Source organism: Cherax quadricarinatus, chromosome 24 (genome assembly GCF_038502225.1).
Source record: "Cherax quadricarinatus isolate ZL_2023a chromosome 24, ASM3850222v1, whole genome shotgun sequence".
Taxonomy (NCBI): Eukaryota; Metazoa; Arthropoda; class Malacostraca; order Decapoda; family Parastacidae; genus Cherax; species Cherax quadricarinatus.
The window spans coordinates 15,500,965-15,519,124 of NC_091315.1; the positions used below are offsets into that span (position 1 = coordinate 15,500,965).

At 49.8% G+C, this 18,160-nt stretch overlaps 1 protein-coding gene across 1 annotated transcript in view; it reads right to left on the bottom strand.

The window, feature by feature from the left end:
* LOC128704694 (uncharacterized) overlaps positions 1-16,375 on the bottom strand; it is a 37,344-nt gene extending 20,969 nt beyond the window's left edge. Inside the window, exon 1 of the mRNA XM_070088209.1 lies at positions 16,126-16,375. Coding sequence (XP_069944310.1) covers positions 16,126-16,360 — 235 coding nt within the window. The 5' untranslated portion in view covers positions 16,361-16,375. The remainder of the gene's footprint in view (positions 1-16,125) is intronic.
* Between the last annotated feature and the right edge of the window lie 1,785 nt (positions 16,376-18,160).

Genomic DNA, 18,160 nt, shown 5'->3' on the forward strand with positions numbered 1-18,160 from the left:
TGTGATTACTTCCACTATTTAGGGAATATTATAAAATTAATGCCCCAACCAAATATAAAAAAAATAAAATTTCTCATAACCATACAGGAGCAGCAACAGCCTGGTTGACCAGGCAAACACAAGACAAGCCTGGCCCATGGCCAGGCTCATTGAGTAGATAAACTCTCGAAACTCTTCAAAGGTATATCAAAGGTATAAGGAGTTACAGTAGAAATATGCAGTTCAATATATAGTCTGATATAAGAGCAAGAACAGAAGAAAGATACTAATTATCCAGTGCTTTCGAGCAAATTAATCTTAAGTCTTACACACAACTTATACCTCTAGACTGAGCCTAGTGTCAAGACCCTGCGCACCATTACAACTAATGTGGGTACTACTTATACCTCTAGACTGAGCCTAGTGTTAAGACACTGCGCACCATTACAACTAATGTGGGTACTACTTATACCTCTAGACTGAGCCTAGTGTTAAGACCCTGCGCACCATTACAACTAATGTGGGTACTACTTATACCTCTAGACTGAGCCTAGTGTTAAGACCCTGCACACCATTACAACTAATGTGGGTACTACTTATACCTCTAGACCGAGCCTAGTGTTAAGACACTGCGCACCATTACAACTAATGTGGGCACTACTTATACCTCTAGACCGAGCCTAGTGTTAAGACCCTGCGCACCATTACAACTAATGTGGGTACTACTTATACCTCTAGACCGAGCCTAGTGTTAAGACACTGCGCACCATTACAACTAATGTGGGCACTACTTATACCTCTAGACCGAGCCTAGTGTTAAGACACTGCGCACCATTACAACTAATGTGGGCACTACTTATACCTCTAGACTGAGCCTAGTGTTAAGACACTGCGCACCATTACAACTAATGTGGGCACTACTTATACCTCTAGACCGAGCCTAGTGTTAAGACCCTGCGCACCATTACAACTAATGTGGGCACTACTTGTACCTCTAGACCGAGCCTAGTGTTAAGACACTGCGCACCATTACAACTAATGTGGGCACTACTTATACCTCTAGACCGAGCCTAGTGTTAAGACCCTGCGCACCATTACAACTAATGTGGGCACTACTTATGCCTCTAGACGGAGCCTAGTGTTAAGACACTGCGCACCATTACAACTAATGTGGGCACTACTTATACCTCTAGACCGAGCCTAGTGTTAAGACCCTGCGCACCATTACAACTAATGTGGGCACTACTTATACCTCTAGACCGAGCCTAATGTTAAGACACTGCGCACCATTACAACTAATGTGGGCACTACTTATACCTCTAGACCGAGCCTAGTGTTAAGACCCTGCGCACCATTACAACTAATGTGGGCACTACTTATGCCTCTAGACCGAGCCTAGTGTTAAGACCCTGCGCACCATTACAACTAATGTGGGCACTACTTATGCCTCTAGACCGAGCCTAGTGTTAAGACCCTGCACACCATTACAACTAATGTGGGCACTACTTATACCTCTAGACTGAGCCTAGTGTTAAGACCCTGCGCACCATTACAACTAATGTGGGCACTACTTATGCCTCTAGACCGAGCCTAGTGTTAAGACCCTGCACACCATTACAACTAATGTGGGTCACCTCAAACAGCTACAGTCAGACAGGTTGTCAGTGACAAATTGGTCAGTTACAAGTAAATTAAATAGAATTTACATCAATTAAACAATCTGCATTTTATGAAATTTTTGAACTGAGATGATGAAATCAAAGTATTAGAATTTACAGACATTTAATAGAGTGTATAAATCTGTAGTGGAGGGAAGGCGGGTAGGAGGTTTTGTGTGCGAGGGGCTTGGACTTCCGGCAAGCATACATGAGCATGTTAACCCTTTCAGGGTCCGTCCCGTAGATCTACGGCTTTACGTTCAGGGTCCAAACCGTAGATCTACGTCATGAGCTCAGCTCACTCTGATAAACTGTGAGTGGTAAATTTGGGCCTAGATATGAGAGAATACATCTATGTGGTATGTGTGCACCACATAAAACAAATCCTGCAGCACACTGTGTATGAGAGAAAAAAAACTGAGACCATGATTTTCGATTAAAACAGCGAGTTTGCAGTGTTTTTTCGTATGTTTTTTATAGTTGTATTTGTGATTTCTTGGTCTCATTTGATAGAATGGAAGACATATTACAGAAATAGTGATAATTTTGATTGGTGTTAGCACTGGAAATGGCTTGAAACTGAGCTCAAAGTAGCGGAAATGTTAAATTTTTGCCGATATTCAAGAGTAAACAAACGACCTCACACGTCTAATACACGCCAGCTGGTGGGTCTAATATACATTCACAAATATAGTGATGATATTTATACAATTATTACAATATTGCATAACAGTAAATCTTCTATTTTTTGGTGTGAATAAAAATTCATTATGTGAATAAAAAATCAAAATGGAATTTATTTGTAAAGCCTCAAAACATAACTAATGAACAGAGGAAATGTTAGTTTAGTGCCAGGAATGCCTACATTGTTTATTCTGGACCCTATTTTGAAATTGGAATATTTTGAACTTTGGGTTAAATTGGCCAAATTATCAATTTCCGGTCACTTTATTTTGTAGTTGAAACAGTTGACTTGGCGATTTCTTGTGCTCAATCGATAGAATAGAAGTAATACTAGTGAAATAGCTAAGAATTTGGTCGACTGGAATAATGTAATTGGCCTAAAATGGGAGTCAAAGTCGGCAAAATCGCCGATTCGTAAATATCGCTGACACATCAAAATTCACGAGAGCATAATTTCGTCAATTTTCCATCAAATTTCGTACTTTTTGTTTTATTACATTCACAAAAAGATTCTCTACCATTTCATAAGAAAATTTTTTTTTTTTTTTTTTTTTTTTTAAATTCTTGGACACTGGGGCACCACTTCAGATTTTGGCCTTGGACCCTGAAAGGGTTAATTAGGAGAGAATGGAGACAAATGGTTTTTAGGACTTGACGTGCTGTTGGAGTGTGAGCAAAGTAACATTTATGAAGTGATTCAGGGAAACCGGCAGGCCGGACTTGAGTCCTGGAAATGGGAAGTACAGTGCCTGCACTCTGAAGGAGGGGTGTTAATGTTGCAGTTTTATAGCTGTAGTGTAGGCATGCCTAAGGCAAGACAGTGATTGACTGAATAACGATGAAAATTTTTCTTTTTCGGGCCACCCTGCCTTAGTGGGAAACAACCAAATGCGTTAATATAATAATATATATACATGTACAAGGTATACAGGCCGAGCTGAAATCAATAATAATAACAACGCATATCTTTATTTCTACAAGTAAATGAACAAGGTATATAGGCCTAAGTGACATCAATGACATACTACTATATAGAAAGCCGCTCGTTACGCTGAGCATTTGCCGCAAATTAAGTCAATTAATAAACACCCAGGTATCATTTTACTGATGGGTGAACATGGACAACAGGAGTAAGGAAACACACCAAATGTTTCTACCCTCACCGGGAATTGAACCCAGACGCTTGCCAAGTAAAATCAGAACTTTGTAAGTGCTTTTGTAAGTGTATTTTTGGGGGGTTTGAAACAGACTAATCTAATTTACATTATTCCTTATGGGAACAAATTCGTTCAGTATCGGCACTCGAAAAGTCTTCTGGAATAAATTAAGTTCGTAACTCCAGGTACCACTGTATTTGATAGTGAAAAAAAGGGATGTGATTCACTTTATATCAATTTACAGTTTTACAACTGTAACCCAGAACCTGTTGTATAAGCTGGGATATACTGTACTTAGTGAATTATCTCTCACCTGACAACCTTCCCAGAAATATGACACCCCTCTCCACACCCCTGGCACCCTCTAAACACCCCTGGCACCCTATCCACACCCCTGGCACCCTCTACACACCCCTGGCACCCTCTCAACACCCCTGGCACCCTCTCCACACCTCTGGCACCCTCTCCACACCCCTGGCACCCTCTCCACACCCCTGGCACCCTCTCAACACCCCTGGCACCCTCTCCACACCCCTGGCACCCTCTCAACACCCCTGGCACCCTCTCCACACCCCTGGCACCCTCTCAACACCCCTGGCACCCTCTCCACACCCCTGGCACCCTCTCCACACCCCTGGCACCCTCTCAACACCTCTGGCACCCTCTCCACATCCCTGGCACCCTCTCAACACAACTGGCACCCTCTTCACACCCCTGACACCCTCTCCACACCCCTGGCACCCTCTCAAAACCCCTGGCACCCTCTCAATACCCCTGGCATCCTCTCCACATCCCTGACACCCTCTCAACACCCCTGACACCCTCTCAACACCCCTGGCACCCTCTCCACACCACTGGCACCCTCTCCACACCCCTGGCACCCTCTCAACACCCTTGGCACCGTCTCCACTCCCCTGGCACCCTCTTCACACCCCTGGCACCCTCTACACACCCATGGCACCCTCTACACACCCAAGGCACCCTCTACACACCCCTGGCACCCTCTCCACAACCCTGGCACCCTCTCCACACCCCTGGCACCCTCCACATCCCCCTGGCACCATCCCCACACCCCTGGTACCCTCTCCACACCCCTGGCACCCTCCCCACACCTCTGGCACCCTCCCCACACCCCTGGCACCCTCTCAACACCACTGGCACCCTCTCCACACCCCTGGCACCCTCTCAACACCCCTGGCACCCTCTCCACACCCCTGGCACCCTCTCCAGAAGCCTGGCAACCTCTCCACACCCCTGGCACCCTCTCCACACCCCTGGCACCCTCCCCTCACCCCTGGCACACTCTCAACACCACTGGCACCCTCTTCACACCCCTGGCACCCTCTCCACTCGCCTGGCACCCTCTCCACACCCCTGGCACCCAAACCACACCACTGGCACCCTCTTCACACCCCTGGCACCCTCTCCACTCGCCTGGCACCCTCTCCACGCCCCTGGCACCCTCTCCACACCCCAGTCACCCTCTCCACACCCCTGCCACCCACTCAACACCCCTGACAACCTCTCAACACCCCTGACAACCTCCCAACACCCCTGACAACCTCTCCACACCCCTGACACACTCTCCACACCCCTGACAAACACTCAACACCCCTGACAACCTCCCAACACCCCTGACCACCTCTCAACACCCCTGACCACCTCTCAACACCCCTGACACCCTCTCAACACCCCTGACAACCTCCCAATACCCCTGGCACCCTCTCCACACCCCTGGCACCCTCTACACACCCCTGACACCGACTCAACACCCCTGACAACCTCCCAACACCCTTGACCCCCTCTCAACACCCCGGACAACCTCCCAACACCCCTGACACCCTCTCAACACCCATGACAACCTCCAAACACCCCTGACACCCTTTCAGCACCCCTGACAACCTCCTAACACCCCTGGCACCCTCCCAACACCCCTGACACACTCGCAACACCCCTGACACCCTCCCAACACTCCTGACAACCTCACCACACCCCTGGCACCCTCTCAACACGCCTGACACCCTTTCAGCACCCCTGACAACCTCCCAACACCCCTGGCACCCTCTCAACACCCCTGACACCCTCCCAACAACACTGACAACATCGCAACACCCCTGACAACCTCCCAACACCCCTGACACCCTCCCAACACTCCTGACAACCTCTCATCACCCATGACAACCTCCCAACACCCCTGACACCCTCTCAACACCCCTGAAACCCTCCCAACACCCCTGACACCCTCTCAACACCCCTGACACCCTCCCAACACCCTTGACACCCTCTCAACACCCCTGACAACCTCCCAACACCCCTGACACCCTCCCAACACCCCTGACACCCTCCCAACACCCCTGACAATCTCCCAACATCCCTGACAACCTCCCAACACCCCTGACACCCTCCCAACACCCTTGACACCCTCTCAACACCCCTGACAACCTCCCAACACCTCTGACAACCTCCCAACACCCCTGACACCCTCCCAACACCCCTGACACCCTCCCAAAACCCCTGACACCCTCCCAACACCCCTGACAACCTCCCAACACCCCTGACACCCTCTCAACACCCCTGACAACCTCTCAACACCCCTGTCACCCTGTCAACACCCCTGACAACCTCCGAACACCCCTGACAACCTCCGAACACCCCTGACACCCTCTCAAAACCCCTGACAACCTCCCAACACCCCTGACACCTCCCAACGCCCCTGACACCCTCCCAACATCCCTGACAAGCTTCCAACACCCGTGACAACCTCCCAACATCCCTGACAACCTCCCAACACCCCTGACACCCTCCCAACACCACTGACAACCTCCCAACACCCCTCACATCTTACCAACACCCCTGACATCCTACCAACACCCCTGACACCCTCACAACACCGCTGACACCCTCCCAACACCCCTGACACCCTGCCGACACCCCTGACACCCTCCCAACACCTTCCCAACATCCCTGACACCCTCCCAACATCCCTGACACCCTCCCAACACCCCTGACACCCTGCCAACACCCCTGACAACCTCCCAACACCACTGGCACCCTCTCAACACCCCTGACACCCTACCAATACCCCTGACAACCTCCCAACACCCCTGACACCCTCCCAACACCCCTGACACCCTCTCAACACCCATGACAACCTCCCAACACCCCTGACACCCTCTCAACACCACTGAAACCCTCCCAACACCCCTGACAATCTCCCAACATCCCTGACAACCTCCCAACACCCCTGACACCCTCCCAACACCCCCTTGACATCCTCCCAACACCCCAGACAACCTCCCAACACCCCTGACACCCTCCCAACATCCCTGACACCCTTCCAACACCCGTGACAACCTCCCAACACCCCTGACACCCTCCCAACACCCCTGACAACCTCCCAACACCCCTGACACCTCCCAACGCCCCTGACACCCTCCCAACATCCCTGACAAGCTTCCAACACCCGTGACAACCTCCCAACATCCCTGACACCCTCCCAACACCACTGACAACCTCCCAACACCCCTCACATCTTACCAACACCCCTGACATCCTACCAACACCCCTGACACCCTCACAACACCGCTGACACCCTCCCAACACCCCTGACACCCTGCCGACACCCCTGACACCCTCCCAACACCCTCCCAACACCCCTGACACCCTACCAACAACACTGACAACATCGCAACACCCCTGACAACCTCCCAACACCCATGACAACCTCCCAACACCCCTGAAACCCTCCCAACACCCCTGTCACCCTCTCAACACCCCTGACACCCTCCCAACACCCCTAAGACCCTCCTAACACCCCTGAAACCCTCTTACACCCCTGACACCCTCTCAACACCCCTGACACCCTCTCAACACCCCTGACAACCTCCCAACACCCCTGACACCCTCCCAACACCCCTGACACCCTCCCAAAACCCCTGACACCCTCCCAACACCCCTGACACCCTCCCAACACCCCTAAGACCCTCCTAACACCCCTGACACCCTCTTACACCCCTGACACCCTCTCAACACCCCTGACACCCTTTCAACACCCCTGACAACCTCCGAACACCCCTGACACCCTCTCAAAACTCCTGACAACCTCCCAACACCCCTGGCACCCTCTCAACACCCCTGACAACCTCCCAACATAACTGACACCCTCCCAGCACCCCAGGCAACCTCCCAACACCCCTGACACCCTCCCAAAACCCCTGACACCCTCCCAACACCCCTGACACCCTCCCAACACCCCTGACAACCTCCCAACACCCCTGACACTCTCTCAACACCCCTGACACCCTTTCAACACCCCTGACAACCTCCGAACACCCCTGACACCCTCTCAAAACCCCTGACAACCTCCCAACACCCCTGACAACCTCCCAACATAACTGACACCATCCCAGCACCCCAGGCAAATTCCCAACATCCCTGACAATCTCCCAACATCCCTGACAACCTCCCAACACCCCTGACACCCTCCCAACACCCCTGACAACTTCCCAACACCACTGGCACCCTCTCAACACCCCTGACACCCTACCAATACCCCTGACAACCTCCCAACACCCCTGACACCCTCCCAACACCCCTGACACCCTCCCAACAACACTGACAACATCGCAACACCCCTGACAACCTCCCAACACCCCTGACACCCTCCCAACACCCCTGACAACCTCCCAACACCCCTGACACCTTACCAACACCCCTGACACCCTACCAACACCCTACCAACACCCTCCGAACACCCCTGACACCCTCCCAGCACCCCTGACACCCTCTCAACACCCCTGACAGCCTCCCAACACCCCTGACACCCTCCCAACACCCCTGACAACTTCCCAACACCACTGGCACCCTCTCAACACCCCTGACACCCTACCAATATCCCTGACAACCTCCTGACACCCTCCCAACACCCCTGACAACATTGCAACACCCCTGACAACCTCCCAACACCCCTGACACCCTCCCAACACCCCTGACAACCTCACAACACCCCTGACACCTTACCAACACCCCTGACACCCTACCAACACCCTCCGAACACCCCTGACACCCTCCCAGCACCCCTGACACCCTCTCAACACCCCTGACACCCTCTCAACACCCCTGACAGCCTCCCAACACCCCTGACACCCTCCCAACACACCTGACACCCTCCCAACACCCGACACCCTCCAAACACCCTCCCAAAACCCCTGACACCCTCCCAGCACCCCTGACACCCTCTCAACACCCCTGACACCCTCTCAACACCCCTGACACCCTCCCAACACTCCTGACACCCTCCCAACACCCCTGACAACCTCCCAACACCCCTGACAACCTCCCAACACCCCTGACACCCTCCCAACCCCCTGACACCCTACCTCCCAACACCCCTGACACCCTCCCAACACCCCTGACAACCTCCCAACACCCCTGACACCCCAACCCCCTGACAACACCCCTGACAACCTCCGACCCTCCGAACACCCCTGACACCCTCTCAAAACACCCTCCCAACACCCCTGACACCCTCCCAACACCCCTGACAACCTCCCAACACCCTGACACCTTACCAACCCCCTGACACCCTACCAACACCCTCCCTACATCCCTGACACCCTCCCAACACCCCCAACATGACACCCTCCCAGCACCCCTGACACCCTCTCAACAACACCCTCTCAACACCCATGACAACCTCCCAACATCCCTGAAACCCTCCCAACACCCCTGACACCCTCCCAACACCCCTAACAACCTCCCAACACCCCTGACACCCTCCCAACACCCCTGACACCCTCTCAACACCCCTGACAACCTCCCAACATCCCTGACACCCTCCCAACATCCCTGACACCCTCCCAACACCCCTGACACCCTCCCAGCACCCCTGACACCCTCTCAACACCCCTGACACCCTCTCAACACCCCTGGCACCCTCCAAACACCCCTGACACCCTCTCAACACCCCTGACACCCTCCCAACACCCCTGACACCCTCTCAACACCCTTGACACCCTCTCAACACCCCTGACAACCTCCCAACACCCCTGACACCCTCCCCACACCCTCAACCTCCGAACACCCCTGACACCCTCTCCACACACAACCTCCCATGCACACAAATTCCCAACATCTCAATCTCCCAACATCCCTGACAACTTCCCAACACCACTGACCCTCTCAACACCCCTGACACCAAACACCCCTGACAACCTCCCAACACCCCTGACACCCTCCCAACACCCCTGACACACAACTCCCAACACCCCTGACACCCTCCCAACACCCCTGACAACCTCACCAACACCCCTGACACCCTCTACGAACACCCACCCCTGACACCCTCCCAGCACCCCTGACACCCTCTCAACACCCCTGACAGCCTCCCAACACCCCTGACACCCTCCCAACACCCCTTCCCAACACCACTGGCACCCTCTCAACACCCCTGACACCCTACCAATATCCCTGACAACCTCCTGACACCCTCCCAACACCCCTGACAACATTGCAACACCCCTGACAACCTCCCAACACCCCTGACACCCTCCCAACACCCCTGACAACCTCACAACACCCCTGACACCTTACCAACACCCCTGACACCCTACCAACACCCTCCGAACACCCCTGACACCCTCCCAGCACCCCTGACACCCTCTCAACACCCTTGACACCCTCTCAACACCCCTGACAGCCTCCCAACACCCCTGACACCCTCCCAACACACCTGACACCCTCCCAACACCCGTCACCCTCCAAACACCCTCCCAACATCCCTGACACCCTCCCAACATCCCTGACACCCTCTCAACACCCCTGACACCCTCTCAACACCCCTGACACCCTCCCAAGACTCCTGACACCCTCCCAACACCCCTGACAACCTCCCAACACCCCTGACAACCTCCCAACACCCCTGACACCTTACCAACCCCCTGACACCCTACCAACACCCTCCCAACACCCCTGACACCCTCCCAACACCCCTGACAACCTCCCAACACCCCTGACACCTTACCAACCCCCTGACACCCTACCAACACCCTCCCAACACCCCTGACACCCTCCCAACACCCCTGACAACCTCCCAACACCCCTGACACCTTACCAACCCCCTGACACCCTACCAACACCCTCCCTACATCCCTGACACCCTCCCAACACCCCTGACACCCTCCCAGCACCCCTGACACCCTCTCAACACCCCTGACACCCTCTCAACACCCATGACAACCTCCCAACATCCCTGAAACCCTTCCAACACCCCTGACACCCTCTCAACACCCCTGACACCCTCCCAACACCCCTGACACCCTCCCAACACCCTTGACACCCTCTCAACACCCCTGACAACCTCCCAACACCCCTGACACCCTCCCCACACCCTCCCAACACCCCTGACACCCTCCCAACACCCATGACACCCTCTCAAAACCCCTGACACCCTCCCAACACCCCTGACACCCTCCAAACACCCCTGACACCCTCTCAACACCCCTGACACCCTCCCAACACCCCTGACAACCTTCCAACACCCTTGACACCCTCCCAACACCCCTGACACCCTCCCAACACACCTGACAACTTTCCAACACCCCTGACAACCTTCCAACACCCATGACACCCTCTCAACACCCCTGACACCCACTTAATACCCCTGACACCCTCTCAACTCCTATGACAACCTTCCAACGCCCCTGACACGCTCCCAACACCCCTGCCACGCTCCCAACACCCCTGACACCATCTCAACACCCCTGACAACCTCCCAACACCCCTGACACCCTCCCAACACCCCTGATACCCTCCCAACACCCCTGAGACCCTCCCAACACCTCCAATACCCTCCCAACACCCCTGACACCCTCCCAACACCCCTAACACCCCTGACACCCTACCAACACCCCTGACACCCTCCGAACACCCTCCCAACACCCCTGACAACCTCCCAACACCCTTGACACCCTCCCAACACCCCTGACAACCTCCCAACACCCCTGACACCCTCCGAACACCCCTGACACCTTAGCAACACCCCTGACACTCTACCAACACCCTCCCAACACCCCTGACACCCTCTCAACACCCTCCCAACATCCCTGACAACCTCCAAACACCCCTGACACCCTCCCAACACCCCTGACACCCTCCCAACACCCCTGACACCCTCCCAACACCCCTGACACCCTCCCAACACCCCTGACACCCTCCCAACACCCCTGACACCCTCCCAACACGCCTGACACCCTACCAACACCCCCGACAACCTCCCAACACCCCTGACAACCTCCCCACACCCCTGGCACCTTCTCAACACCCCTGACACCCTCCCAACACCCCTGACACCCTCCAAACACTCCTGACAACTTCCCCACACCCCTGACAACCATCCAACACCCCTGACAACCTCCCCATATCCCTGACAACCATCCAACACCCCTGACAACCTCCCCACACCCTTGACAACCATCCAATACCGCTGACAACCTCCCCACACCCCTGACAACCATCCAACTCCCCTGACAACCTCCCCACACCCCTGACAACCATCCAACACCCCTGACAACCTCCCCACACCCCTGACAACCATCTAACACCCCTGACAAGCATCCAACACCCCTGACAACCTCCCCACACCCCTGACAACCATCCAACACCCCTGACAACCTCCCCACACCCCTGACAACCATCCAACTCCCCTGGCAACCTCCCCACACCCCTGTCAACCTCCCCACACCCCTGACAACCATCCAACACCCCTGACAACCTCCCCACACCCCTGACAACCATCCAACTCCTCTGACAACCTCCCCACACCCCTGACAACCATCCAACACCCCTGACAACCACCCCTGACAACCTCCCCACACCCCTGATAACCATCCAACACCCCTGACAACCTCCCCACACCCCTGACAACCATCCAACTCCCCTGACAACCTCCCCACACCCCTGGCAACCATCCAACACCCCTGAGAACCTCCCCACACCCCTGACAACCATCCAACTTCCCTGACAACCTCCCCACACCCCTGACAACTATCCAACACCCCTGACAACTATCCAACACCCCTGACAACCTCTCCACACCCCTGACAACCTCCCCACACCCCTGACAACCATCCAACACCCTGGAACTTTTGAACCTGTGCTTCTCACTGGAGTATCTTGCACTGTCTAGCATGCTCTCACTCCAACCTTATTCCCTCACTCTCATAAAGGCAAATTTCACGGAACAAATATGGAACTGGTATCTCCAACATTTTTCAGTGTCAATTATTATACAGGTCAGTTTTCACTGATCCGGCAATCACTAATCTGGTTCCATCACTAATCCGGCAATCACTAATCTGGTTCCATCACTAATCCGGTACTAATTTTGGCTAGCATAGTTTCAAATTTCCTGGGTCGCCGCACAAACGTGCCACAACTATTTGGTGGCACTACTTGATGTATGAACACTGTTGGCATCACTTGCAAATACAGGCAAGCCATTCAAATTTGTTTTTCTTCATTTATAGTTACAACGTGCTCACTTAGTCCCAGTCACGGTTCCAATGAATAAAGGAAATGCATCTCGTTGTGTCAAGCAGAAACACCGTACATTGTCCATAAAAGATGAGGTTGAACTTCTGTAAAAACTCGACAGTGGTGTGTCTGTGAGAAGCTGTGTGAATTATACAGCAACGGCTCCTACACAGTTTATGACAGAGAAAGATTCCTCAGTTTCTTTGTTAAAGGTGATTCATAGAAACAGATATGTAAAAGGAAAACAAAGAAGGAAGAAAAAGTTCAGAACTAGATCAAGTTCTGATGAAGTGGATGAGGTGGTTAGCTGTTGGGTTAAGAGTATTCTAACCTAACCACTCTGTGATCCGGCAAAAATCACTAATCCAGCATCCTACAGGTCCCAATCATGGCAGATTAGTGATGGCTGGGCTATACATCCCTGGCACTTGTATTCCAGGGACTACAGTTTAACTGACCTAAGACATATTATCATATAATACTGATCATAAGACATGGGTGCATATACAGTGGAACCCCGGATTTCGACCAGCTCCCTACTCGAACAAAGCTCAGCACTCGACCAAAAAAATACAACCTGCCAGAACTTCACTATAAACTATTTCAGGGTTTTTGCACTTTTTGGTGGACCATGGAGACACCTTGACTACGTAGGTCACTCAGCAATCACAACTATTAAACTAAAATCTACACAACACAAAAACAAGGACAAAATTAACACACAATAATACATGTAGTAATGACCATAATCACTCAAACATAAATAAGTACTATTATACCAACTTAAAATAACCAGCATCACTTACAAACCCTATTAAGTTATTTATATCGACTCTCCTAAAAGTTCCTTGAGGTCCTTACAGGCATCTCAGTAATAATACTTCATTTCAGCATGATTAAATGTTCATACAGAAGTGAATGACATTTAGGTGTGCCTGCAGAAAGCCCTTTAATATACAGAGCATTTCAGGCAAACTTAGGATTAAGAAAGCAATAACAATTTGAGTACAGTGGACCCCCACCATACGAACGCATTACATTACGTTAAATCTGCCATACGAACCATTTGAATGCAAAAATTTTGCCTCGCCTCACGATAAAAAACTCGCCTTATGTGATTCGTCCGGGACGCGTCCCACGTGTGGCCTCAGCTGCCCCGCGGGCGCCAGTGTTTACAAGCCAGCCAGTGAGGTCGCATCCACACATACATTTGGTACATTTCACCTTATCCCAGTGTTTTTTGTGCTTGTAACTGCAAAATAAGTCACCATGGGCCCCAAGAAAGCTTCTAGTGCCATCCCTGTGGTAAAAAGGGTGAGAATTAGTATGGAAATTAAGAAAGATTTTGAAGGTTTGGGGTTAACCCTGAGAAGCCTATGCCAGTTGTGGAATCCATTGTGTCTACTTCAAAGATTAAGGAAATGTGTGCAAAGTGGGTTGAAGTGCAAACCTTTATGGATGAAAATCACCCAAACACAGCTATTGCAAGCCATGCTGGTGACTATTACAATGACAATGTTGTGGCCCATTTTAGGCAAATCTTAACGGAACGGGAGGTACAGACCTCCATGGACAGATCTGTTGTGCAACAGAGGTCCTAGTGACATTAAAAGAAGAAGGGAAGTAACCCCGGAAAAGGACTTGCTACCTCAAGTCCTAATGGAAGGGGATTCCCCTTCTAAACAGTAACAACCTTGACACTCTCCCCTCCTCCCATCCCATCAATCATCACCAGATCTTCAATAAAGGTAAGTGTCATGCATTCTATTCTTAGTAGAGTAGTAATTGTGCATGTCTTCTTCAGATTGTGTGTATTAAAATTAATATTTCATGAGGTAAATTTTTTTTTTTATACTTTGAGGTGTCTTGCACAGATTAATTTGATTTCCATTATTTCTTATGGGGAAAATTAATTCGCCTTACGATGATTTCGGCTTACGATGAGCTCTCAGGAACGGATTAATATCGTAAGGCGGGGGTCCACTCTAATTTTATACATACAGTCACTTAGACGAGTGTAAGTATAAATTTAAGAGTTATTATTTTTATTTACTATATGTACAGGGTATGTAAGTCCCTTGTTACGCACAGCATTTCTGGCAAATTAAGTCAATTTTGTCCCAGGATGCGACCCACACCAATCGACTAACACCTAGGTAGCCATTTTACTGATGGGTGAACATAGACAACCGGTGTAAGGAAACACGTCCGATGTTTCAACCCTTCCTCTGCGAATCGAACCCGGACCCTCACCGTGTGAAGCGAGAGCTTTTGCCACCAGGCCACGGGGCACCATAAATGAATACAAGAGAATTGAATATCCTATTAGTTCATGCTATATGGCTTTTATCAAATTTAATTGTTTAACCCTTAAACTGTCCAAACGTAGATCTACTTTTTTTCAACATTTTAAAGTATGTAAAAAACGTAGATCTTTTCTTTTTTTTTACATTTGAAAATGTGTAAAAAAACTTTGTTCTACTTTTTTTTTTTGTTATATTTGAAAATATGTAAAAAAAATTTTGATCTACTTTTGGAGCACTACACATGTGAACATAAATTTGTTTGGACAATTTAAGAGTTAAGGAATTACAGATTTTATTATGATTATAGGTGATGAGGATTCTAGCATATTAACATAATCAACGTTTTAATGTTTGAGAGGATTACAGATGTTGAGAATAACTGACTCAAGAAATCGTAATGACACGATTGCAAATAAACCATACCCCCGGCCGGGATTGAACCCGCGGTCATAGAGTCTCAAAACTCCAGCCCGTCGCGTTAGCCACTAGACCAGCTAGCCACAATAAGATTCATCCAACTAGGTATATTTCTACACCATAGGAAGGTTAGCACAGGCACCACTGTGACCACAAATGCAAGTTTTTACAGACGAATCTCCAGCTACCGCGGGTTCAATCCCGGCCGGGGGTATGGTTGAGAATAAGATTATACAAACCATGATCAAGTGGACTCAAGATGGTAATATCCCTAGAATCATTAACAGATGTTGAATACATGTACAGACTCTTCTTATTACCATAGACTTTACTCATAATTAGTTAAACTCCACTATCACATTATATTTCCATCAATTTTTAATCAGTTTTTACCTTGAGCGGAGTGTTCAACATGTTGATGTACCTCATCATCTTCATCATCATCATCGTCCAGATCACCCATAACAGGGTCATCATGGTAAAAGTTCATGTCGGTCTTGGTGGTGGTCATGTGCTGTGACTGCATGCCACCGGCGGATCTCGAGTCATCCATCCATGAGTCTGCCAGCCCCATCTGACTCAACCCTGTTTGGTAACAAAATACAAAGTTATTAGTTAAATAATACATTACGCATTCTCTTCTACAAAGAGGTGTATCTAATGGTCAGAAATACAGTAAATGTTTTCAAGTTTTGTAGAATAAAATACAGTGGACCCCCGCATAACGATTACCTCCGAATGCAACCAACTATGTAAGTGTATTTATGTAAGTGCGTTTGTACGTGTATGTTTGGGGGTCTGAAATGGACTAATCTACTTCACAATATTCCTTATGGGAATAAATTCGGTCAGTACTGGCACCTGAACATACTTATGGAGTGAAAAAAATATCGTTAACCGGGGGTCCACTGTATATACAGCCGGTCCTCACTTAACGACGGAGTTCCGTTCTTAATACCACGTCGGTAAACAAATTCATCGCTAAGTGAGGAGTATACTATAATGGTAGTGGGTTTGTGTCAACCATTTTTGATAATGTTTCACTGTCACCTCTGAACCATTTATAACATTTCTGGTATATTTTTAATTGTTTATACAGGTCTCCCTCAACATTCGCGAGGCTCTTGATCCCCTAACCCTCGCGAATGTTGAAAAATCGCAAATGTTTGGTGCCACAATATATTGTAGGAAAATATAATACAATACTGCTTCCTTAACTTGTTGAACCATGAACAATCATAAAATACATGAAAATGTTGTAAAATATTGTACTAAATACATGCATGTTATGGTTTAATAACATGTATGTTATTAAATACCACTGCCTCAACCACTGCTTCCAGCAGTGCCTCAACCACTGCTTCCAGCAGTGCCTCAACCACTGTCTCAACCACTGCTTCCAGCAGTGCCTCAACCACTGCCTCAACCACTGCTTCCAGCAGTGCCTCAACCACTGCCTCAACCACTGCGGCACACTGCTCGTATTTTGGTACAATTTCTTTCTTCAATTCTATCGTGTTTCTCAATTTCTTTAGCAAAGGGCTGGCACTAGCAAGTTTTTTTGGGCCCATGGCTAATTGTGTGGCAATCGCACTCAATCTACAAGCACCGAACACAATGAATTATTGTAAAATGTTTGGAAGAGCATGGAGACTAATGCTCACTCCAGCATAAACAAAGCCACACTGACTGACGATGCCTCAACCACTTCCTCCACCACTGCTTCATCCCTCATATCTTTGTACAATTTCCTTCAATTCTATCGTATTATTATTATTATTATTTTTATTATTATTATTAGCAGTAGCAGAAATGTCTGATTATTTGCTGTGTTCAAGAGTAAACATATGATGTCACCGTCCAATACCTGTCCGAATAGCCATTCCAATATTCAGTTATGAATGGGTTGATATTATTTATACTGTAGTTTAATAGCAAATAATGAACAAACAAAACACTCACCACACTGAGTGGTGGGAGGGCTGGCTGCCAGTTGTGGGGGTCGGAGGGAGGGTAGTAGGGACTCGCGGGTGGCGGGAAACTTAAATATGATTTGGCGGCTTGGAATTTGGCAGTTGGGAATTTGGTAGTTAGGAGTTTGGCAGTTGGGAATTCGCAAATGTGTGAAGCCCGCAAATGTTGAGGGAAACCTGTACAGTAGTGTAATGTATATTGTAATGAACAGTATAGAAGAGATCAGCTCTAATATACATTATTTTTGTATGCATTCTGGTCAGAGAGCCCATCGTAAGTCCAAGTCGTCAGTAAACAAGTACGTCACTAAGTGAGGAGAGGCTGTATAGTGAACTCTCTTATTCATTCAATGGTTATCTGGAAGTGACAGTCAAGAAGCAATTGAAAAATGAGATAAGAGAACAGGTAACTTTTATTTGACCTACTAAGAGAAAAGTACAGTGGACCCCCGGTT